Source organism: Cavia porcellus, unplaced genomic scaffold (assembly GCF_034190915.1).
Source record: "Cavia porcellus strain 051 isolate PalLab524CR breed Dunkin Hartley unplaced genomic scaffold, mCavPor4.1 scaffold_13, whole genome shotgun sequence".
Taxonomy (NCBI): Eukaryota; Metazoa; Chordata; class Mammalia; order Rodentia; family Caviidae; genus Cavia; species Cavia porcellus.
In genome coordinates this window covers 52,293,917-52,318,164 of record NW_026947496.1, presented here as the reverse complement: position 1 = coordinate 52,318,164, position 24,248 = coordinate 52,293,917, and the positions used below count along the sequence as shown (strand labels likewise).

Below are 24,248 nucleotides of genomic sequence, written 5' to 3'. Positions count from 1 at the left end.
ACTGAGTTCAATTTCTCATGTATAAAAATATATTTCTATATTTAGGAATCAGTCTAACAAAGGAAGTAACAGATCTATACAGTGAAAATTACAGTACTCTGTAAAAAGATTTCAGAAAATGGAAAGACATTCCTTGTTCATGGAAGAACAAACATTGTGAAAATGCCCATTCTCCCAAAATTTAATGCAATTCCAATCAAAATATAGTTACGTATCTCACAGGTCTAGAGAAATCATTCCTAAAATTCATCTGAAACCAGAAGAGACCTAGAATAGCGAAGGCAATTTTGGGCAACAAAGGCAAGGCAGGAGCCATCACAATCCCTCAGTTGAAGTTATACTACAAAGCTATTGTGATAAAATCAGCATGATAAAACAGACTGAAGATCAGTAGAATAGATTAGAAGATACAACTACAGCTACAAACACATTCAGCCACCTTATCTTTGACAAAGGGACCAAACATGTTCACTGGAAGAAAGAGAGCATCTTTAATAAGTGGTTCTGGAAAAACTGGCTTTCCATATGTCAAAAACTAAACTAGACCCATGCCCATCACCATGCACTAAACTAAAGTCAAAATGGATCAAAGATCTAAATATTAGAACAGAAACACTAAATCTGCTGGAAGACAAGATAAGTAGAAACCTTGAAGACATAGGGGTAGGCAAAGAGTTCATGAACAAAAATCAAATGCACAGAAAATACTTTCAGAATGAATAACTGGGATCTTGTCTTATTAAAAAAAGTGTTTACATGTCAAAAGAAATCTCCAACTAAGTGAAAAGAAAATCTATGAATTGGGAAAAAAATCTCAGTCAACTGTCCCTCAGACAAAGGACTTCTATCTAGAACGTGTAGAGAATTTAAAAAGTCAGGTGCCCAAAATTCAAAGACTCAATCCAAAAATGGGAATATGAGAGGAACACACACTTCTCAGTTGAAATACAAGTGGCAAATAAATATGTGAAAAATGTTTAGTATCACTGATCATTAGAGAAATGCAAATTAAAACAACATTGGATTCCTTCTCACTCTAGAAAGAATGGCCAGGATCAAGAAAACCATCAATAACAAATGCTGGAGAGGCTGTGGGGAAAAAGGAACACTTCTACCCTGCTGGTAGGAGTGTAGACTGGTGGAACCATTGTGGAAACGAGTGCAGAGATTCTGCAAAAAGCTGGGATTGGAGGTCCCACTTGACCCAGCTATCCTGCTTCTGGGCATATTTCCATAAGAATTGAAAACATCATACCAGAGTGTTATATGTGTACCTATGTTTATAGCAGAACAATTTGTAACAGCCAAATCTTGGAAACAACACAAATACCCATTAATTGAGGAATGGATTTTTAAAAACAGCTATTTTTATACAATGGAGTACTACTCAGCTATAAAGAGAGATCACATTGAGGCTTTTATAAGTAAATGGATGCAACATCAGACTGTACTCATAAGTGAAATAAATCAACTCACATGTGTAAATACTGTGGTGTCTCTCTAGTGCAAGAAACTGAAAGAATAAATAAGATACAAAATCTTAAATAAATATTGTGAAAGGGTAAGAAACTGCTCAAAGGGGAAAACTAACTTGGATAGGGAAAAAGAGAAAGAAGAAAAGGAAAAGAAAAAAGATATAAATTTGTATATACACTTAAGATAACTAATATGATTGTACTACTAATTAATTCTTGGAACAAAACAGTCAACACTCAGGATTAGATCAATTTTACATGTCTATATCTGGTAATCGGAATAACTCTTGAAGATAACTATACAGAATAACAACCTTTGTTAAGTTCCTACCACTTTGTTTTGAAAGTCTGTGTTGTTATTGTTTTGGGTTTTTTTTATTATTGTTATTTATTTATCCCTTTTGTTTCTTGTTTTTCTTGTATTTTGTTTTCGCCTCTTTAAAATAAATAGATTTCTAAATTGAAATTAAGTGGCTTTTATATTTATGTTTCACATATATAGAAGTGCTTGGATTTTCCTAAATTCCTTTCCATCACCTGAAAACTGCACATACCTATGGTAAAGCTAAATCAGAAGTCATGGCCTCCCCTGAAAGACAGACAAAAAGGAAAGCCCGCCATGCCCGCCTCTCTCCCAAATGCTTTTCACTTCTGTTTTTCCCTTTGTGGTTAAGAAAGCAAGAGAATCCACCCGAAGCAAGGAACTTCCCTCTTTTTCTGCCTGGAAGGGAGTGTGAGTAACGGACTTTTCCATGTGGCTGTTTTTCCTGGACAGGGTGTACCCCTCCAACTGCTAAAACATGCCATCTCTAAGAGACCTTAAGTAAACTTGGAGTGTTCCTTATCGATCAGTCCCAGCTCCTAGTAAATTATGAGTTGTTTTTCTGTATTTGGTGATTTTTCTTTTTAAACAGAAGTTCTATTCATTCAAAATAGTAGTTGAGAGCTTTCCAGGTGCCGTGTACTGTAGCTTTGAGGGGAACAGAACGATCCTGTGTTTGGCCCCAGCTGCCTCTGTTGCTAGCTCTTCTGTCACCTCCAGTCATAGCCTACCATGTCACCCGCACCACCCAGCACCCTGAACCTTCTTTATCTTGGCCTCTGGCTCTGTTTGTTTCCTAGCTCTTGCCCTTATGTGAAATCAGCATGCATACTGCTTACTTCTATCCCTAGCCTCCTCTCCTGCATACTCCTGTGTCCCTGCCACCTGACCCAGTGCCAAGGAGAACTAGCCACATAATCTACAGTGCCTGATGCAAAATGAGGAGGTGGAGCCCCTGTTCAAAAATTAGTATAAATTATAGCCAGGCATGGTAGCACATTCCTATAATCCCAGCACTCTTAGAGGCTAAAGCAGGAGGATCACAAGTTCAAGTACAGCCTGAACAATTAACAAGACTATCTCAAAATAAAGAAAAAGCTTTATAAAGGACTTCAGGTGTAACTCAGTGTGAAGGCCCTGGGTTCAGTCTAGTATCCCTCTACACCGTTGGTGGGGAGGGGGGCAGATTAAAAATAATGTAGTAAGAGCAGAAGACATCACTGCATTGTCTTGATTGGCTTTGTCCTGTCTTGTTTTGTTATATTTTACTATCTTTAAAATAAAAAAAAATCTAAGAGCAGAACACCAGACCAAGCATGAGGCCCTTCTGAGCACAGCGTCCTTTGGGATCACAAGTTCCCTGTTGCTTAACACCTAATAGATACCCAAAGAAGTCTTTGCTGGAATGAATGTAAATCTAAGGAGAACACCAGGTACAGACGGATGACAGATGAGCAGCAGAAACCAGCGTGAGTGAGAGGGGTCTGTGGTGTTCCTCAGAGCACAGTTGCAGCTGAGGTAACAGATACATCCATCACTGGATTCCTCGGAGACAGCAGGCCCGGGCAGAAAACTGGTTGCTGGTTGGAATGTGGTGTTTTCATCTCTGACTGCCCTGCAGGTCCTCTTGTGCGCTTGGCACCTAGGGAATATTTGAACTGAACCAGACTAGCTCTAGCAGCAGAGCTGGAGGAGTTGAGGCGCTATGAAGGGAACGGTCGTTTCTTTAGAGGGACCCTACTACATTTAGGAGGAGATAAGCCAATCTAACACTTCACTCTTCGTTTATGACAGATGGTTTGGTGCTGTATTGGCTGTTAGTCTTGGGAAAATGCTGTGCGACACTGTATTGGGATTTTATGGTGTGTCTGGCAGTCCTTTGGCAGTGTTCTGGGGTGGAAGCAATCATTTTGTGACAAATGCAAAGCTTCTCATAAAAACTCCCTAAGATCTTCTATTCCTTTAAAAATTGAGACCCTATACCCACATATTTTTCCCTAAATTGGTGTGCATATTTCTCTTATGTCACTTCCAGGGAAAGTAAAATATAGCAGAAAATCACTAGGACACCTGTCCAAGCCCACCAACAAGGTGGTCATCCAACTGGGTCACACTTTGTATTTTATGGTCATAGTTTCCCATATGCTTATCTTTCATTTGGACCTACTCCAGGACATCATTTCATTTTTTTTTATCAGTACCGGGGATTGAACTCACGACCGCCTGCTTACAAGGCAGGCGCTTAAGCCGCTGAGCTAAATCTCCAGCCCCCATCATTTCATTTTTGATGGAATTTTTCTAGAGTTTAAACATTTACCCCCTAGAATTCACATGTTGGGAACATGATCTCCATACTTACATGATGATGGTATTTGGAAAATGGGCCTTGGGGATGTCATTAGGATTGGTACTCTGATGGCATTCGTGGCTTACAAGAACAGGAGGAGACACTTGAGTTAGCACACTTGCTCTTTATATGCCTTAAAAATTCTTTGTTTTTTGCATCCATCATCTCATTTAATTCCCCCAATTTCCTTATGAGGTGGGGATTTTTGTCTTCATTTCGCAGAGGAGAGAACTGGTTCAGAGAAACAGTCACTTTCCCTTAACACCTCCTCACATAAAATTTCAGAAGCTCCATTTTTCAGGTCGGAGAAGCATGATATACCATTTCATGAGCTTTTACTTAACGATTCTATAAAGGAAAAAAGTGAATGTATTATTTTCCTGGATTCTATATATTTTCTCTTGCTTCATCTTAAAGTATAAAGTATTTTGATTGTTTTCTATTCACTGAGTAATTTCAACAGTAAATGACAATTGTGAAATTCAGATAAAAAAAAATAAATCCTTTCTAAGTCTGCAGTCATTCCCTCAAGATTTCTGGTTCAAGGCTGACATCTCTGATGCCAACTGACATGACAAGGTGATCTCGTGGAATTCTGAGTGGTAAAGCTATTGACATGAAATGCTTGCAGGGAACTTAGTTCGGTTACATAGTATTTTCATTTCCACCCATAAATCCCCTTGCCCAGAGTCTGCACACAACGATGAGCTGGAATTTAGGTTTAAACCGGTACCTCTGAGTAATCACCCAGCTTCCATCACACATTAACACTGAAGTTGGGAAACGAGTAACATTTCATCGTGTGTTTTAAATTTAAAACGAAGAGAAACTTTAGGTGGCCAAAGGAAACAGCAGACTTTTGCAGTTGGTTTTTTCCCCTCCTGACTTGTGTTGAAAGGCTTTTGTTTCTAATCAAAGCAACAAACGCTAAGGTCATTTCCTTGAGATTATATGGCAGCGGAAGGCGTCGGGGGTTTTAGGTCCCACTTGCAGCAGCCCGTAGTTGGAGAACACACACACCCCACGGTGCGTAATACATGTGTCCTTTGTCCCACGCGTTCTCTCCAGTCCCTTTAAATGAGCTGCGAGCATGGTTCAGAGGTAAGAATAATTTTTCTTATCATCTTCCAGCTTCAGACAGTGTAGTGGGGCTTCTTGAGGATTTGCTGATATTTCTTAGCAAAATCTTGGGTAGAGTGTATAGTTATGAGGAAGATGGACTCACCTAAATACAGTATTTCCAAAACCAACTTTCAGAGAAGAGAATTACAAGAAATGTTTAGTTTCACTTATTTCAAAAAACTGTTCTTTCCAAAACAGATGTGAGGAAGCTCAGATGGGTACCCCGTGCAGGCAGACCTGGACGCCCCATTTCGGAGAGTTTGCCTGGCGTTGTTGTTCATGCTGTCTTAGCTCCTTGCAGTGTCTGCAGAGGGTGCTTTGTGGTTTTACTTTAAAACTTTGTGAACTGTTACTGAAGTGGGTAACTCCACCCCCCCCCACCCTTTTGCTTTTCTTTCTTTATTATTGTTTGTATGTTAAAGACTCGAGCTCCTTTACCCATGTGGAAAGCTATCCACACAGAGCACAAAAATGCTTTTGGATCTGTAATTGTTAATCATCTCGTCCGCAAGATGGAGGAGGCTCATCCATTTTTGTGAGCGCTCGCTTGGCAGCACAGACCCTGCTGTCCTAGAACTCATTAGTGGCTCCTCTGAAAGGACCCTTTGATGTATGTCCCTGTTTTGCCTTGAGAAAGAAGCAGGAAGACTGAATCATGTTCCCGAGTTGACTGTTTTGTGAAGACTGTAAGATCAGAAAGTAGCAGCTCAAGGTAGAGACCTCGGAAATGCCATTTTTGGGAATAGCTATCAATTAATTAATAAAACTTTTATGATTTGCCAGAGGAAGTCCTACATCCTTATTAAAGGGAAGCATTTTGTTCTTTCTTCCCTTGTAATGTGGTTATGGCAAACTCATTAAGTCCAACGCCTCGGGTCCATTTTTCTTTACTGATAGGTGGATGTTAGCAGTGGGGGAGGGGAGGGAAATCTGTGTAGACTTTGGAAAACAAAGGAAATTATCTCATTCAGTGGGTTGCAAAACTCTTGGGGATAGAAGGAAATCTGTAGAGGAAGTAGGTAGAATGGGATAGTGCAGGGAAACATCAAGGCAGTAAATATATCACATTAGGGACTAGGATAATGACTCCTTGCCATAATATAACACAATAGTACAGCCTTAAAAATAAATTGGTTGTCTCTAAATCAGTCCTATCTAAAGATGTCTAATATCTGAGGAGTGGAAAAGAATAGTATACTATCCAAAATTCAGTGTTGTGACCTGTTTTCTCAGAGTAACATTCTAGTGACCCAAGAACTCACTTGAAACAATGTAGACCCCCTTAGAAGTAAGACAATCTTGTTATGCCTCCCTCTTAGGAATGAGAAACTACGGAGTCTAAACCATTCTCTGACACACAAAGTTGCACTGCAGAGCATATTCTGTGTATGCCACTGTGCTGTGTACTTAGTTCCCTATTTGGACTATAGGTCCATTAATATCGGGAAGGTGTCACCGCTGGAATGGAGGTCCTGCAGACAGGTGCCCTGTCCCACCCACAGAGAAAGTGCCCCATAACCACAGGGATGGAGAGGAGTAGAAATGAAAAAATACCCTGGGTGGATTAGAGTTGTTAAATACATGTAGGCCTTAGGATAGGTAAGCAAGAAGAAAACTTGTAAGTCAATTTATCCAGTTTCCTCACTGTGTCACTGAAGAGAATAAAATCCAGTGAAGTAGTGGAATTTTCCTAAGACTTCATACCCTTTAGGGACACAGTACAGCCTACAGTCTGGTTCTCCTGAGTCCCAGTGCTGTGTAGCTGTCCGTACAGTGCTATTTTGATGTCATCTGGTTGCTCTGCCTAATTTCTAATATCTCTGAGGTTTGTGCAGCAAGAATTTCTTATGATGGGTATGTGCATCTTGGAACAGAAATGTGGGACCTGCATTCCAAATAAGATGCTTCCTCTTAGAGGTGGTTTCCAACTGCTGGCAGAAAACACTGCAAATTGTAGTACTGGATGGAAACTGAAGTGCTAAAACCCTTTCTCTTTGCTTTGAGCGTCTCGTGGGAGCCTGAAAATGTTAGTAAGTTCTCAACATCGGTGTGTCTCGGGGATCAAAATTAGAGTTCAAGACTTTTCTTCAATAGGATTTCATGGAGCTTTATTTTTGCTTAATGTTGGGAGTTTTTAAGGGGAAATACTTCTCTAAACTGGAAAGATAAAACTGAGTACAGGTAAACTATACGTGACATATGTCAGTGTAATTTGGCAAGGTTAGGTGCACACTATGGTAGGAACAGCAACCTGAGAAAAGCAAAACATTACACAGATTCCATGTTTACTTAATGCTTTTTTTTCTTTAAAATAAATCCCTGTAAATGAGGCTGAACGTTATGTTATACTTCGATTCTCATATTTATTTTCGCTTCTGGTTTTCTTCTTTCCAGCTAAGTGAAAATGAACAAGTCAGCAGAGTTTGTATTTGGTCTTTCAACACTGTACTTTCTTTGCACCATCTTTTCTACTAGACGTTGCTGTGGTTTGAGGGGATCCCCCCACCTAGTTCATTTTTTGGAAGCTTAATTCCTAGCACAAGAGTGTCGGGAGGTCAGGTCCTTGTGAGCTGATTAGGTTAAAAAGGATTAATGCTACTCTCATGGAGATCGACTACCTCCAGATGGAGTTGTTATACCTCAAAGCCACCCTTCCTGTTCTCTTCCTTCTGTTTGCACCCACTTACCCTTCTGCTTTTCTGCCATGTTGTGAGGCAGCATGAGGCCTTTGCCAGATGTCACCAAATCTTGACAATAGAAACAAACCAAGAGAGATATTTTAGATTCATGTTTTCCCGTAAGAGTCGGAGTAGCCCAGATGCCAGCCTTCCATATCTTTGTCCCACAGAGCAATCTGGCATTGCCTCAAAGAGTAGCAGAGGAGGAGAGAAGGAGGGAGAGAGAGACAGACAGACAAACAGAGACAGAGACAGACCAAACCAATTCATGCTGTTCTTCTGCCCTATATGGATGGGCTCTGTGGCCAGGGGAGCTAATTTTTCTGATTCAGTGTTTAGAATCCTTGAGCTAGATAACTCAAAACTAGCCTAATACTGAGGCTCCTTTGCAGCTTAGAAATATTCTGTATGAAGAAAAAGAGATATTCTCTTTGACTCCGTGTTGTTTGCAGGTACTTCTTTTCACTCTGATAAACTGCGCCACGTCTGCCTCGCTGCTTACCCCGTCTCTCTCCCCTGCTCCCTTCCCTTCTCTCCTCTCCTCTTTCTTGTCTCCACAGAAATATATATAACACATACATATTTTTTCCAGCCTCATCTACAGGGACTTATTTTAAAGAAAAAAAGCATTAAATAAACACAGAATCTGTAATAATTTTATTTTTCTCAGGCTGCTGTTGCTGGTGCAATATACTGTTCACCTAACCTTGCCAGATTACACGGACAGATGTCATATATGTTTACATGTGCATATATATCTATATGTACATATATATATATATATAGAGAGAGAGAGACAGAGAGAGACAGAGAGACAGATACTCAGGAGGATGGGTGCTAGTGATCCCACAGTCTGTAGACACAATGGCAGTGTATGGGTAGGAGTAAACCAAATAAAGTGAAGTTGGGAACAGAGAAATTAATCCAGTGGTAAACTGGGATCAGACATTGAGATACTCCTTAGTAAGAGATTAGGATCTTGTGGGTAATGGATACAACTCCACAATCGAAATTAGATACTATTTTTTAGATTCCAAACTTACAAAAAAAGTCATTGTAAGGCTGAGCACAATCATGTACCGCTGTAGTGCAGATATGTAAGAGGTTAAGGCAAGAGGATCACTTGAGCCCAGACATCTGGAGCCATCCTAGGAAACACAGGTAGACATTGTCTCTTTAAATAAACAACAAACAACTCGCAGGTGTGTTGGGCAGCAGCAATGTGTTAGGCTTGGCCTTTCAAAAGTGAGGGAGACTCAGCTTCTGCCCTGGAAGGCGCCCTTCCGTGCAGGGGTGCGATAGCAACCACTCAGTGATTCTGTGCACCTCTTACAAGCCTTACTTCTAATTCCTTTGCCGCACACTTAGGAAGTGTAAAAAGTATTGGCATGAAATGGCTATAAGTAGTAGAGTTTAATTAATATTATTCTGAGGTCAGAAGACTGAAGAATCCAGTCTGTCTGATTAGGAATCAATAATGTCAACTAGGATGAAGAGTGATTCACGGGTGAGTCAGGAGCCCAGGAGGAACTGACAGGCTGTATCCACAGGAAGAGACAAAGGACATGCGAGCGGTGCAGTGTTAGCTGGAGTATTTGGAGTTCTAACTCCTGCTTTGTCAGAGACCCCTGAGCTTCTTATGGGAACAGTTAAAACGCTTTATAGCATTGAGGGGGTGAGAGCTAGTATCTGGCACTGAAGATATGCCTAATGAGCAGCAGTTACCGTTACTTAATAATATGATTATACATCTATCCCCAATGCAGCAAATTAGGCAGCAGTGCCATGAAAATGTGTAGTACCACCAGAAGAGTGCGTAATGAGTGGGTGATTTATTTCAGGGTCTGCAGTGTTCGTGATCACATAAATAGGAACCAGTTATTCCTTTGGCTCCACATTTGGCTCTCAGCATCTTAACCTTGTGGGACACCCATCAGTCAGCCTGCTGTCATCTGGGTACATGAGACCACTTGACCCAGTGGACTTGTGTCTGGATTCACTGGCCAGAAATTCATGAAGTTTGCCTTTTGTGGACTTTGGTCTTGGATTGTAGTCAGATGCTAATATTTTAAGGTCTTGTGTTTCAGTCATTTCTAGGACATGAATGCAATACAAGTTAATGGAAAGTTCTCAACACCATTCTAAGTACTGCACGCTCTTCTGACCTCATTAGTAGATCTGTGAGCCATCTCAGCCTAGGGACTAAGTCTTCAGTTAACTGTGTGTGTGTGCTTCAGAGAATGGTAAGACACTGGGTCTCTGTGTGTGATGCCTGACTTAGTCGTTTTTGTGTCGCTGAACACAGGAATTTACTTCTTACAATTTTGGAGTCTAGGGATCCCAAGGTCAAGGTGCCAACATTTGATCTGCCAAGGCCCTTCTTGGTGCATCCTTGCAGGGGAGGAGGCAGAAAGTCATGGGAGCGCAGTGCTGCTGGAAGCCTCCTCTAAGGGCCTTGATCCCATTAAGGAGGAGAGCCACCAAAGCCTAATCATCTCTTAGAGGCCCCTCTTACTTCTGTCACACTGGGAACACCTGGAGTTAGGTGGGGGCCAGTTCAAACCAGAGCAATGTCTCAGAAATGGATTTTTCTGGAATGGTAGCATTTACCCTGTTGAGCTGTTAGGAGTGGGGTGACCTGGCATTTACCTGGGTTCTCTCAAAGGTGTTTAGTGAGAGTCTAAGAGCAAGCCCTGATGCCTCCTTTCTGCAGTTATTTATACCACTGCTCTGGGAGTAGGAACCATACCTTTAGCAACAACCAGGTACAAAGGTTAGCAGGTTCCCTCTGGGTTCTTGATCTGGTACTGAGCTGAGACTAAGGTCACTCTAGTGGGACCTAAAAGTAATTGCTGTATTCACCATTAGACCAGCCATCTTGCTTTAGGGGATTTGTGTGTAAATCTGCAGAGATTTCAGGGTAGCCTTGGTACTTCAGTTGGAAGAACGGAAGATTGTTCTGAGTAACTGTGTATGGCCCAAGTGTCCCCCTCAAGGTGCAAATACACCTCCATAAGAACTCAGGTCTGCCACACCCGTTCTCTTGCTTTGTGTTACTGTTTTCCTTCTTTTTAAAGTAAATTAGTCATCAACACACACTATTAAATATTTCTTATGGAAAAAGTACAATGTTACTTTCCAAATTTGGCATTGGTTTATTTGTTTATTTGTTGCATTTAGTGTTTATGTAGTCAAGGCTAGCCTCCAATTCATTATCCTTATGCTTCAGCTCCCCAAGTGCTAGGATTATAAATATGTGCCTCTGCACACCCAGCTTTGCTTTCCCAAATTTTGTAAAATAAACAGGCAACTGCATTTTTTTCACTTAACAGATGCTACTTAAGTAGTGTCTTTTGCAAACTGCAGGCTACAAACTAGGTGTATAGTGATTGGGAAGACAGATATATCCCTAAAGGCAGATATTAAATAACTATATATTGTTATTTAATTATAATTATGAGTAGTGCTGCAAAAGAAAAGTATAAAAAGCCAAAACAACAACTAGCCCTCATAATGAGAGTTATGGAGCTCAAAGCTCTCCCTGCACTCTGGGCCTCTGCTCAGTTAAACTCGGTGGCCTGACACCAGTGATATTACCATTGTGCAGATCAGGAAGTCAAGGAAGCAAAGAGATGAAGCTTTTGCCTCGTGTCATTAATAAAACCTCTAAGCCTGGGCTTGAGCTCCAGGTGGTTGGACCCCGATTCAGCCACGAACACTGGCATTTGAGGGGAAATGGCTTTTCATGTAGGTGTGTGGGCACCCGTTGGGCTAGCCAACACCTTCCCCAGCACTGATGTTTTGAGGAGAGAAGCAACTAGGACAGAGGAGACCTGAGAAGAGGACCCACGTGCCCGGAGCCCAGGGAATGAGGAAAATGAGCAGAACACAGCGAGAGGCGGGGAGGGCCAACCCAGAAGGGCTTGATAGACTTAAAGGGTGACTGTTGCTCTCTGAGTTAGGTCAGCTCTGGCCCTGACTGTGCTCGCTTGTAGAGAAGCCCCTTCCAGGGCCTTCAAGTTCCAGGTGTGTGGAGATGTGGGAGTGGCGCTCTCCAGAGCCAGCTGTTAGTTCAGATCGGTTTGATATTGTGCCTGAGGTATGATAGAAATACAGGGTGAATGTTTAAAGTTTTAAAAATATATTACAATAAAAGCTGCCTTTCCAACGTGTGCCTTCATTGCACTCCCTCTCACTTTGGACACACTTATCCCGTCCTTACTCCTCGTTTCTGAAATAGTTTTGGAAGTCCTGTTTGGTAAATGGCTTTAAAGGTGTGATAGAAATTATGATGAGTGCTGCTGGCGAGTGCCATCCAATGGAAAGACAGATTTGTGAAAACTTTGTAGTGTTTCTCATCCACTTATTCACTGGATCTGACACCATGTGACTTCTGGCTCTTTACCAAAGCCAAAGTGACCATGAACAATAACCATTTTTAATCAAGTCAGTGCCTTGAGGTAGCCAACACAACTAAAGATGCCCGTAAAAGAAAGCTTCCAGAACTGCTTAAGAGAGTGGCCAAAACAATGGGAGAAGTGTGTTCAAAGAAAGGGGGAGCACTGGTAATGTGTGTTTTACTATAATACATTCATTTAAATTTAAACTGTATTTTCCGATCACACTCATACAGTATTGAAGTGGCCTGGCAAGTTTTATCTGTTTCATCCATGTCTCCTGAGCCAAAGTGTGGGACACCTTTTCTGGAAGCCTGCAGAACTGTATTTTCTTTACAGGTTCTGCAGGTTGGGAATTAATAGTCACAGCTAAAGCCAAATGGCAGGCTCTGGGCTGGATGCCCTCCACGTAGTCTCCACTTATAGCCCCAGCCCTGTGAGCTGTCACTATCCATGTTAATCAGATGAAGACAGATTTAAAGGGATTAAATGACTTGTCCAAGGTCCCACCAGCTCGTGCTAGCCAGGCCTTGCATGTAGGCTTGCTGGATGCCACAACCCATGCTGAGCCCTACACACCGTTCCTTGTTACCTGGCACATTTTACCTGCCTAATAGCAATTCTGAGTTAATCATGGAACTGACCAGAAAACTTGGATTTTACATTAAGTTCCATTTCCTAGGCCAACAGTTGAATTTCACTGGGACAGGGATGAAAGAGGCAAGGAAACAGAATAGAAAGAACATTAAGGACCTTCACCCGGGCTAACCCAAGTCACAGATTTACCAGCTTATGAAGGTCTTTTACCAGCTCACCAGCCCATATCTGAACTGATCACGTGGGCACAGATAGTGCGGTCAAAACATGAAGTGAGAGAATGAGTCTTTGCATATTAGGCCAGAGAAATTTGGAAGACAGAATGAAGAGGCAAAGCAGAATTATCTTAATGTTTATTGTGCCCAGATTGTGCTGAGTTCTTACATCTGTTCACCTGTTTAATTCCTATATAGCCTTATAAAGTTTTCACTATTTTTTGGCATTTGAGATTGTGCATTTCTTTAAACGGCTTTATGGAGATTTCATTGACCTATCATGCAGTTCATCCAGTTAAAACTGCATATTCCCCTGGTTTTTAGTATGTTCATATATTGTGTCCCCACTTCACAAGAGAGGAGCAGAACAGATGCCTCCCGTGGCTTCTCATTCTTTTTGTTTTTTGCCCAACTATGTCCAATCTCTTTCTTAAGGTAACCAGCCACCCTTGTGAGGGTCCCTAGAGCTTCTCAACAGACCCTCAGAGCTTCCAGTGGGTTTGCGCTGCAGTGACTGTTCCAGTAGCGGCCTTAGACTCCAGCAAGCCTCTAGAGCCACCTGAAAGCTATGCAACCACAGGCTGCAGGATGCCACTCTGACTTTCCAATGGCCTCTAGGTGTTGCTGTTGCCATCTAGGCCCCACCTTTTGCGGTCACTGGTGCCTCTTCGGCCTTCTGACCTTGTCTTCTGTCCTCACTCTCAGTGACCAGGCTCCAGCCTCATTTACTGCCATTTATTCTTCAACTGTGCATTCTCAATGGGCCACTGTGCCCCAAGAGCAATGAGAACTGGTTCTAGAAGGGCAAAGAAAAAAATCTTGAGACATTACAATAGTCTATGGCCCTTCAAAACTTAATTCTACCCAAAAGATAAAGTTGGTGCTACTACAGTTTCAAGGGAGGCCAGAGTATGGGGTTGGGGAGTCTAGAAAGTTGCCTAAGGGTACAATAATGAGGGGGAAAGTCTACAACATCATAAAGCAGGCACATTCCTGCCTCAGTGCCTTTGCACTTCTTGGGCCCTTAGTCTGAAGTGTTCTTTTTTCAGCTCTTCCCAAGACTCATTCTTCACTGTCGTCAGAGATTAAATATTACCTCCTCAAGTAGCCCTCTGACCTCTGTCTAAAGTACCAACTCTCCCATCGCGTCATCTGTGTTCCCTCTTAGAGAAGCCCTGTCAGGGCCTTCACATTCCTGGTATGTGAAGATGTGGGATGTCTGCATGACCTGAAATCGTCCTCATATTGGTTGATTTAAACACCTGCTGGTTTTTGGTCTCCTTCCCTAGCACTAGTGAGTCTGTAGGAGGAGAATGATTTGACTGGTATGTCACTGTTGAATCCTCAGAGTGTGTTATAAAGTCCAGCACACAGAAAGAGCTTGATAAATACTTGTGAATGTGAACAGATGCTAATTCCATAGCTGATAAAGTCACAGAGCTGAGATTGGAGCCCAGGGCTCCTTGGGTTTGTTTTCTGAAGGTTGCCGGCTGGAGAATGAGTCGTAGTTTACCAATGTCTGTGCTCACACTGTGAGTCATCTAACAGGCAAGGCAAAGGAGCAACATTTCTTCCAAACAGTTTTCAAATGATTTCTCCCAATCCCACTCCCTTAGGAGAAAATACTCCTGTGCTTTATCTCAACTGGGAATAAAGAGGACAGAGCAGGAAACACCCACAGTTTGAAGTGAGGAGTTCTGTGCTAAAATGACAGTTGATAGCACCCTCCCATTTTATAAATAAGGAAACTGAGACTCAGAAAGGTCAATTTAAAGCTTGCTGTGGTTTGGATTTAGTGATCCCCAAAAGTCTCTTGCATTCAGTGATGGGGAAGATGATTGGATCCTGGCAGTGCTGTAATCATCACCTCAGGTGCTGGTGCCCTCGCTGGAGGGATGCCCTGGAGAGACACATCTCCCTCCCTAGCTGGCTCTTCCCTGCTTCCTGGCTGTCCTGCCACCGCCCTGCCTCTCTAACATGCTATTCCTGCCGTCAAGCCAGCCAGCTATGGACTGAATCCTCTAAAAGCCAGAATCCAAATAAACCTCTCCTCCTCTGAGTTGTAAGTGTTGGGCATTTTCTCCTACAAAAAAGAAAAGTGACTAAGACATTGCCCCAGGTCACATAGCTGCTATCAGAGAGGATGTGAAGCTAGACTGTTATTTCTCGGCAGCCTCTCCTGGAGACTGACACATCTGATTATATTTCCAGTATTTTTAGTGTCAACTGTACACAACATCTAGCACATTGTAGAACATTTCCATTATCTGAGAAATGTCTTGGACATGGACACAGAAGATTTGCTTTTTTTCAGCCTTATATCTGCCCTGTCTTGGGAAAGTGGAAAGTTACTTAAAAAGATATATCTCATGATCCATAAATAAAACACTAATAGAATTTGGCCACTACATCTATGGCATGAGATTTAGCTATGGGACACTCACCTGCTGTACACGTGCAGTCAGTCTCTCCTCCTGAAGAGCCCGGCACGAAGTAGGTTAGATACTCAAAAAAAAAATACCCATTTACTGAAAGCAAATAGAACAAAATATGAATGAAGTCAACGTAGTGAAACATGTTTACAATTTAGTGAAAATTGGATATTTTATAATTGGCAGCCAGAAATGATAAAAATAGAAGGTGACATTGGTCAATCTTTAATTCTTAAAGATGCATTGTGTCAGAAGACATATCGCCATTACTTTGCTTTAGGATAGTCTATGTCCCTTTGAACACACTTAGCCCATTATCCTCACTACTTTCTGAAACAGTTCCAGGAGACCTCTTTCCTGAGTGTCTTTAGTTGCCCTGTCCTTGTTATTCCACCTCCTGATTCAATTCAAAATGCTTACTTTTCATTGTCATTTTGGCTTTGGAGAATAGCAGAAGATACGTGGGGCCAGCTCCAGTGAGCAAGGTGGACGGGGACACACCAGAGTGTTTATGAGCCTGCCTGTCCATCAGGTGGCACTCAGCACCAAGCACTGTGTTTTACATCACACCCCATAAAAACACACACAGGTGAGGACTTCCAGAGCTGCTTCAGACAGTGGCAAGAATGGTGGGATAAAGTGTTCGAAGAAAGGGGGGATATTCTGAGAGGGTTTAATGGCAATATGTCTTACTGCAACAGATTTTTCAATTCAAACATTTACTGTGTATTTTGATCATAGCTCATAGAATATTGTCCAGTTATGGGAATGAATACTATTGGTTGCCCCGATGCAGTTTTAATTCATAACCCTATCATGCTGCAGAGGGAGAGACATGTGCAAATTTCCTTAGTCTCTGAGCAGAACTCAGATTGGCTGAAACACAAAAAAGACACAGCTATGGAACAAAACTGAGAGTTTGACAAATATTTCTAATTATCTGCCAAAATATTCATGGAAGTCTGGGAATAACAGAGCTCGTCTGATTCTCCAAGTCCATCTTTTCTTTTCCCACCTTTCATCTTTGTCATAGAAACCACTTTTTTGTTTAAACAAATCACTTCTGTGATAAGCATCTTCCTTGCTCCAGTGCATTAAACCCTCCAGGACTTTAAAGGAGTGACAGTCCTTAGAACAACAGTTCCCAAGCCAGGAAATCAGAGTGTTTTGTTTTGTTTTTTCTTTTAGGACTGTTGTAAAATTCTGCAGTTTTTTTTAAAATGCATTTATTTTCATTGACTTCAGAGTAATAACAGTTTTGGGGGCTGGCACGCTGAGCCACTGAGGCCACCAGACCCTTAAGATGGAGTCTGCACCTCCCCCAGAGCGCCCCAGGTCAGAAGAACTGCATTCACGTTATAATCTCCACTTCCCGGGGCAGAAGCCTTCCCACTGTAGCAGGCACCAAAGGAAGCTTCGTGCCTAGAAGCTGGCTTGTGAGGTGAGATCGAAAAATATGGTGAATGATTAAATCTGTTTGATTGTAGAAAAAGACCCATTGCCATGAATTCCCCTCAAAACACTGTCCCTCCCTTTGAACACACTTAGCACATGGTTCTTGCCACTTTCTGAAGCAGTTCTGCAAGTCTTACTTTGTGAGTATCTCTAGTTGTGTCTTGGCTGCCTCTGTGTCCTGAACTGCTTTAAAACCTTTACCCTGCGTGTCATTTTCTCTTTGAAGAAGAGCCACAAGTTGTACGGTGTTGATATGGTGAATAAGGTGGAGGAGGACACATGGTAATTTATTTATTTTTATCAGTCTGCCTGGCACTCAGCAGCAGCATTCACCATAGTTTTGACCACACCTTGTCAAGACACAAATGAACTTTCAGAACTGCTTCAGAAGATGACAATAACAGCGGGATAAGTGTAGCTGAAGCAAGGGAGAGGATTTGAGAGGGACTGATGGCGATGTGTCTTTCTCTGTAATAATTTAATTTAATGCACTATATATTTGATCGCACCTCATGCATTACAGTGTGTTTCGACTTTACTGTTTAGTGAATACTCCTGGAAGCACTAGGAGACCATCTGGGCGTGCATACTGAGGGAGCCTCCCCGCTGGAAGTCTCTGCTCTGTGTAACTGTGTGACCTTACAGCCCTCAGTGGCCACACTTGAAAAATGGGAGAATAACCTGTTGTAAAGATCAAAAGAGGAAATAGAGGTAGAAGTCACTTGAAAGTTTAGGTTCCCCAGGCAAACGAGGTGACAGTGGGGCACCCAGATCAAGTTTAAATGTGGCTGTGTTACTCCGTCTTTCTCTTCTGCAGGGTTCAAGAACAGAGTAGAACGGCTCACCTCCTACCCAGTAGCGCTCAGACACAGCCTTGGACAGTGTCCACCCTAGAGGAGTCTGTAGCAATAGCTTAGTTTTTAGCTAATGAAAATATATTAGTAATAATATTGTCAAAGCTCCAATGAAGCCTTGATAAAATTATTTTATGTGACTCTTGCACAAGGCCGCACAGGTCACGGAGACCACCCAGTCCTGTGGTTTGACCTTCCCAAGCTTCTTAACAAATACCCTATACTTCAAAAGAATAATAATAGCTGCTGTTTCAGATTGCTCATAATGCACTACACAGAATTATCCCCATTTTACTGCAGCTACTTTGAGAGGTAAATGATTTGACCAAAAGCACCAACTATTTGAGATAGGGCCAGGGTCAAACATCGTGCTGACCTGACACTGGAGAGCTGAGCAACCAGCCCCAGCTTAGTAGGTTATGTGATGAAATTCTGGAATCCAGTGACCTCCTGGGCAGTTTGCATGATCCCACTGTCCAGGCCACTCTTAGCAGAGCATCAACACTTTCTCGCTTTCCCCGTCCTTTCCAAAACACTGCGCCATAGAGGCGAATGTCAGACACAGCGCTGAGGCAGGCCACGGGGGAAAACATTTGGTTCCCTGGATACAGCCCAGTGCTGGGTGAGATTTCCTCTCACATGTCCCTTCTGGTGGGGGCAGAACGGAACTGAGAGTAGAAAAGAGCAGGAACCAAAGTGGGGAGAAACTTGCCGACAGAGCAGAACACAGCTTGATCATTTCTGCTTGTGAATGAAAAAGCTGTAAACAGTTTCACGGAGGCTTTAAGGTCACAGCAGCTTTTGTGAGCAGGAAAAAGATTGAAAAAGGATAGCAGCAATACAGCTGGTGAATCTGGCAATTCAGTGGCAAAGGAATCCAGCATCACAATGTATATTTTGAATCTGTGCATTTGTCTGTGTGGCGCTAGGGGCTGAATTCAGGGCCTTTGCACTGAGCTACATCCCCAGCTCCCATTTTTAATTTGAATTTTTATTTTGAGACAGGGTCTCACTAAGTTGCTAAGTTTCCAGGGTGCTAAGTTTCATATATATATGAAAAGCAGATGGCGCAGCATTTGATATGAGAGTTGATGTCTTGGGTCAGGAGAACCTGGTCTGAGGATATACTATAAGTACAGTGATAAAGGATAATGATCCACTCCATTGTTGCGTTGATTTATTTTTTCCAAGCTCCATTCCTGACATACATAAGCACACATTCTAATTTTAATAATGGACTAAAGTAAGCCCTACCAAAGTTAAGAAAACCAGGCTATAAACACAGTCCAGTGCTGAGGACTGTGTTTTCATCTTTTTCTCATGGTCTGCCTGTGACCTTGGCACCTGGATGCTCCAAACATCACACTTTCCCCAGACATCCTCCTGCCCTTCAACTTTGCCAGTGAGACACTAGCAGGTGTTTCACTGTCAGCTTTCTGGGGCAAGGGTGCTGACCGATAGCATGTGCCAATTTTACTTAGTTTAAATCTTTTCACCTTCACCAGTTAGGTGAAGGTGAGCAGTATCACCGCATTAGGTTATGTGGCTTTCATGTCCACTCAGCAGGTATGAATATGATCAAAAAGGAAGATAATAGTAGAGAGAGAGTAGATGATGGGAAAGGGGAGAGTTAGCTCTCTTGCTTTAATGCATGTATTTTCCTGTGAGTGCATACATGTACTTTGATTTAAATATCAGCTATGCCTAACTTTCTGCAACTCAGCCTGCAGGAGCAACAAGGAGTGTCATGACTAATGTTATGGGCCTCCAAGTTGAGAGGGAATGTTTTACTTGCAGTGGTACAAGAAGTCCTAGACATCAAGAATTTTCTGGAAGGACCTTAAGGCTAAGCAAAATAAATCAGACATGGAAAGTTAAATATCACACGGTTTTTCGTATATGAAAAGCCTACAGTATAAATAGCTTAAAGAACAAAATGAAAGACAAACAGTGGGAAACAACAAGGTAGACCGTTTGCAGATGGGAAGAGGACCTAGGATTGGGTGGAAAGGGAAAAGAGGAGAGAGAAAGGGAAGTAAAAAGGATTAAGATGCAATAAGTATGTGTGCCTGTCTTAGTCACTTTTCTTGTTGCTGAGACAAAATATCCCACACCCAGAGTTAAAGAAGGAGAAGTTTATTTAGCTCAATTTATAGAGGTTTCAGTCCATAACTGACTGGTTTCAAGGCTGGGGGGCATGGCAGGGGGGCATTAAAGAGGACAAACAGTTCACAGTAGGTGGAAGAAAGCAAAACAGCAAAGTAAGAAGCAACAAGCGACCACTGTAGCCCCGTCTCTTAGGGAGGGTAGCACTCACACCCGGTGTGGGCCTTACCATTCCCAGAACTATACCAAACCAACCAGGGCACTAATTCAGTAATCACACACCCTTGATCCCAGCATCACACTTTTAATCTCAGCATCACACATTCTAGATCCAGCCACCTCTGAAAAGTGCCACCCATGACTGCATGAGGTTTTGGGGAGACACCTAGACACAAGCCATAACAGTACCAGCTCCCCACAAAGCATGTAATCATCATGTAATGAGAACATGCATTAATTTTTTTAAAGATTTTTCTGGAAACTGCATGGTGACTCATATCTGTAATCCCAGCTACTTGAAAGGCTGAGGCTTGAAGATTGGGAGTTCAAGCTTAACCTAGATAACTTAGTGAGAGCTTATCTCAAAAAAAAAAAAAAAAAAAAAGTATTTTCGCAGTTGTGAGTGTAGCTCATGATGGAGTACTTACCTAGCATGTTCAAGGCTCTGGATTCCCTCCCAAGTGCCTCCAAAAAGAATTTTTCCATATATTCCAAGTATGTTTTTATATTTTCACAATTTAGTAACACTTTTCTAAATCCCCTTCTTACATAGTACATTTCTATCAACCAGTTGCAGGATAGGACTCTGGAACTAAAACAACCCATTTTATTAGCTATAAATTTCCTACATAATTTTTAGGCTCTACTTTCATGTAGATTACAAAGAACAGAGATTTATAAAGCATAAATCACAGATTCAAAAAGGATTGATGGGGAACAGTAACATGAAAACTCCAACAATAATTGTGTCCTCCAAAATTAGTGTAAAATTGATCAGGTAATTGATAGTGTAAAATTAGTGTAAAATTTCTGATTGAGGTTGTTAACTTTGCAATTTTCAGAGCAGCATATGCAATTTGTGGTGGCATATAGTCAGAATTTCCAAATGTGTCATAGAGTTGGTAAATAGGACCCAGAATAACTTTAAATTATGACTACTGCATTTTAGAACTTCCTTCCCTGATTTTCCCTTGTCTTTACTTTTAAATTTTTGAAAGATGCAGTACTTCTGTTCCTTCTTATAGGCTGTTTTTCATAGGAATAGAGAAAACAGCCAGTTGGCAAAGCAAAAAATTTCCAGACCACAGGGTGTCTGCCACTTACATAATCATCGAAGCCAAAATTTCCACTTTCTCCAAATTGACCAAAGAACTTCATTTCTCATTAACCTGAGCTGCAGATAAAAGTGAAAACCTCTCCTTTCTAAATGTGAGCACGCGCGTGCACACACACACACACACACACACACACACACACATCTCAGCTTTTCTTGGTTACACTTCTGGGACTTTTCCTGTTTACACTATTTGTACCTCTGTGTTTGTACCTTTTTTGGGTTTTGTTTTTAGACTCACTGATACTGTACCATGCTGTCTAAAAATACAGGCTAACAACTGGTTTTCAGTAAAGAGGATTTTTTTTTCCTGTAGAAGAAACAGTAAAAACATTCTGCATGGTTTTATAAAAATACACATTTGACAGTCTCCCATTAGTGCCCGTTATGAGTTGATAATAGGGAAGGTACAGTTAGAATATTTTTAAAGAGAACCCTGGTTGTAACTGCCATCCCTTCCCGGAAGTTATATCCCTGCTTTTTACCTCTCCTGATGCCCAGTGAGTCCCTTGTTGTGCTTAGCTCAACTGGATTGCCTGTCAGATGCAGAAAACATAGATGAAGCTATCTGCACATATTCATGTTCATTGGGTGTTGGTGACAACAAAGGTGGCCTGGGCCAAGCCACACCTGACCCTGATCAGACAGGTAGCAAGTGTGTGTTGTCTCCATTCCCCGACTTAAGGCACATGGGTGGGCACGTCTGCGGGGTGGCTCTGAGTTAGTCTGTTGATTAACACTGGGAATTTGGGATGGAATTAAACCCTGGCTGTTATCGCTAGGATTTAATTGGTAGGATGATTTTCAACTTAAATGTGACAGAGAGCCTGGCATTTTAATAATCTAGAAGAAACTTTCTCATAGGAAAAGTAATCATTTAATCAACTTAACTATTTGTGGTAAACAGAATCATACTCAACAGCTTGCAAATCGTCTGCAGTATCAATAGAACACATTGCATAAGGATAAGGGTGAAGAGGGTAACATATGTCAGGCATTTAGAGCAGACCCTAACCCCCGAGCTATGTACAGTAACTAGGGTAGTACTGGTGATACGGTTTTCATTGGTGCCTTTAAGGTAGATTTTAGGTTCAACCCAGTTTAATACAAGAGACAAAGCTACCTGAGAGGGGTTGGAGGTGTGCTTTGGGGACAGTGTGTGCTTAACATGCACAAGGCCCTGAGTTCAATTCCCAGATCAAAGGAAGTTTTAAAAGTTAAATGAGATCAATTCTGATTCTTCCCATTTTCAAATTCAGAAAGACACCATGATGTTCAGGTCGTATTCTCATATATAAATGGCAGAGTTGGGATACAAACCCAAGACTCCTGTTTCTAAATCCTGGGTACCGCCCATGATGTGTCCTCATGACCTTCAGCTCCAAACATAAGTGGTTTGTGTCTCTCTTCTCTAAACCAGGTTTCCCTTTTCACCAACCTTATGAGATCAGGCTACAGTCCATAAGGGCTACTCTTCTGCCAGACGCCCTCCAAGGGCATGTCTGCTTGAAGCTGGCTGGAATTGCTGGCCAGGTGATAGCAGAGCTCTGGAAATGACTCTGCAGTATCTAGGCAGCCTTTCTTTTCCACTTTCCTCTGACTTCTGCCAGGCAGAAAGGAGTTTGCAACTGAATGCTGATGTCCCCAAAACAGGGTTTGCTCCAATCTACTGGGAGCCACATGTCAAGAGCCATGGACCAGTAAGAGTTCTTTCCAGCAGTACCCTCATTTCCTCTGCTTTCTGTGTCAGGAAAAGTGTTATTTGCTCAAACTTGGGTTGTATTGCCAGTACAGAGCCCATACTGTTATCTGAAAATATCGTATTTCATGTTCATAGTTTAACTTCAGTAATTGTTCTCAAAAGGAGTGATTTTGTCCCACAGGAAACATTTGGAGGAGCAATGTTTGGAGATCTATTGGTGTCACAGTGGTGTCTTGGCATCTAGTCAATAGCAGGGAGGCTGCTTAAGACTCTAGAGTGTACAGAGCAGCAAAGAATGGCCCAGTTGCCAAGTGTCTAGCATTGAGGCTGGGGACTCCGCAACAAGCTCTGGAGACAGGGGCCTATCCATCTCATCTGCTGATCTACGTTAGTATCAAGAGCCTGCTTTCACGTAGAACGTGCAGTAAGTATTAGCCGAGTGATTGACCGAGCACGTGACTCAGAGCCTTGCCCCACTGAATGAACTGCTTGATGTACTGGGTTACAGCATAAGCCCAGATTAGCATGGACTCGGGCTCCAGAGGCTGTGTAACTGACAAGTAACTGCCTGTACTCCATGGGTTCCCATAAATGTGACTGAGCCAGCCCAAGGGTGGGGCTTAATTCCATCCTGGCTTTCAGTGAAACCACTGGCAAGCACAGGCACTGATCCTAGGAGCTGCCTGTGCTTCTTGAGGGAGTGCCAGGAAATGGCCAGGAGTTGGTGCTTGCAAAAACCTTCATTCTTTGTTTTTTTCTAATCAGATTTTATCAGTATGTTTTAGATATACACAATGATTACATTCATTATAGAAAATTCAAACCTATCATATAGCTTGTTTTTTCTCCATTCCTGTACCCTCCTCTCAACCCTTCCTGCCTCCCCAACAAGAGCTTTGTTTCTGTTTTCCTTCTTTTCTCTTTTTTTTTTTACTTTTCTCTTCTTGCCTTTCCTCCTCCCCTCTCTGTCCCCCATTTGAACATTTGCTTCCTATTTCACAACACCTATTGTACATTTTGGTCCTTACTTACACTTTCAGTTTCTCATACCAGGGAAATAGTGTGGTCTTTGTTTCACTTAAAGAGCACTGTCTCAAAGTGCATCCATCTTCCAAGAAATGTCTCCAGTGTACCTTTCTTCATGGCAGGATAGTAATCCACTGTACAAAAAACCCCACATCTTCTTTATTCATTCACCACTTGTTTGGCATTT

The 24,248-nt window shown here is 42.0% G+C and overlaps 1 protein-coding gene across 5 annotated transcripts in view; it reads left to right on the top strand.

Annotated features, from left to right (window-relative positions):
- Positions 1–24,248, top strand: part of Frmd4b (FERM domain containing 4B) — a 334,677-nt gene that overhangs the window by 172,337 nt on the left and 138,092 nt on the right. Inside the window, exon 1 of one of the 5 annotated variants that reach the window (XM_013156387.3) lies at positions 4,523–5,245. The exons of 3 other annotated variants lie outside the window; for them this stretch is intronic. In XM_013156387.3, the coding sequence (XP_013011841.2) occupies positions 5,222–5,245 (24 nt within the window). In that variant the 5' untranslated portion in view covers positions 4,523–5,221. Of the gene's footprint in view, positions 1–4,522; positions 5,246–22,824; positions 23,460–24,248 lie in introns of those variants that run through there. One more of the 5 variants, XM_023566522.2, reaches the window with a different exon arrangement.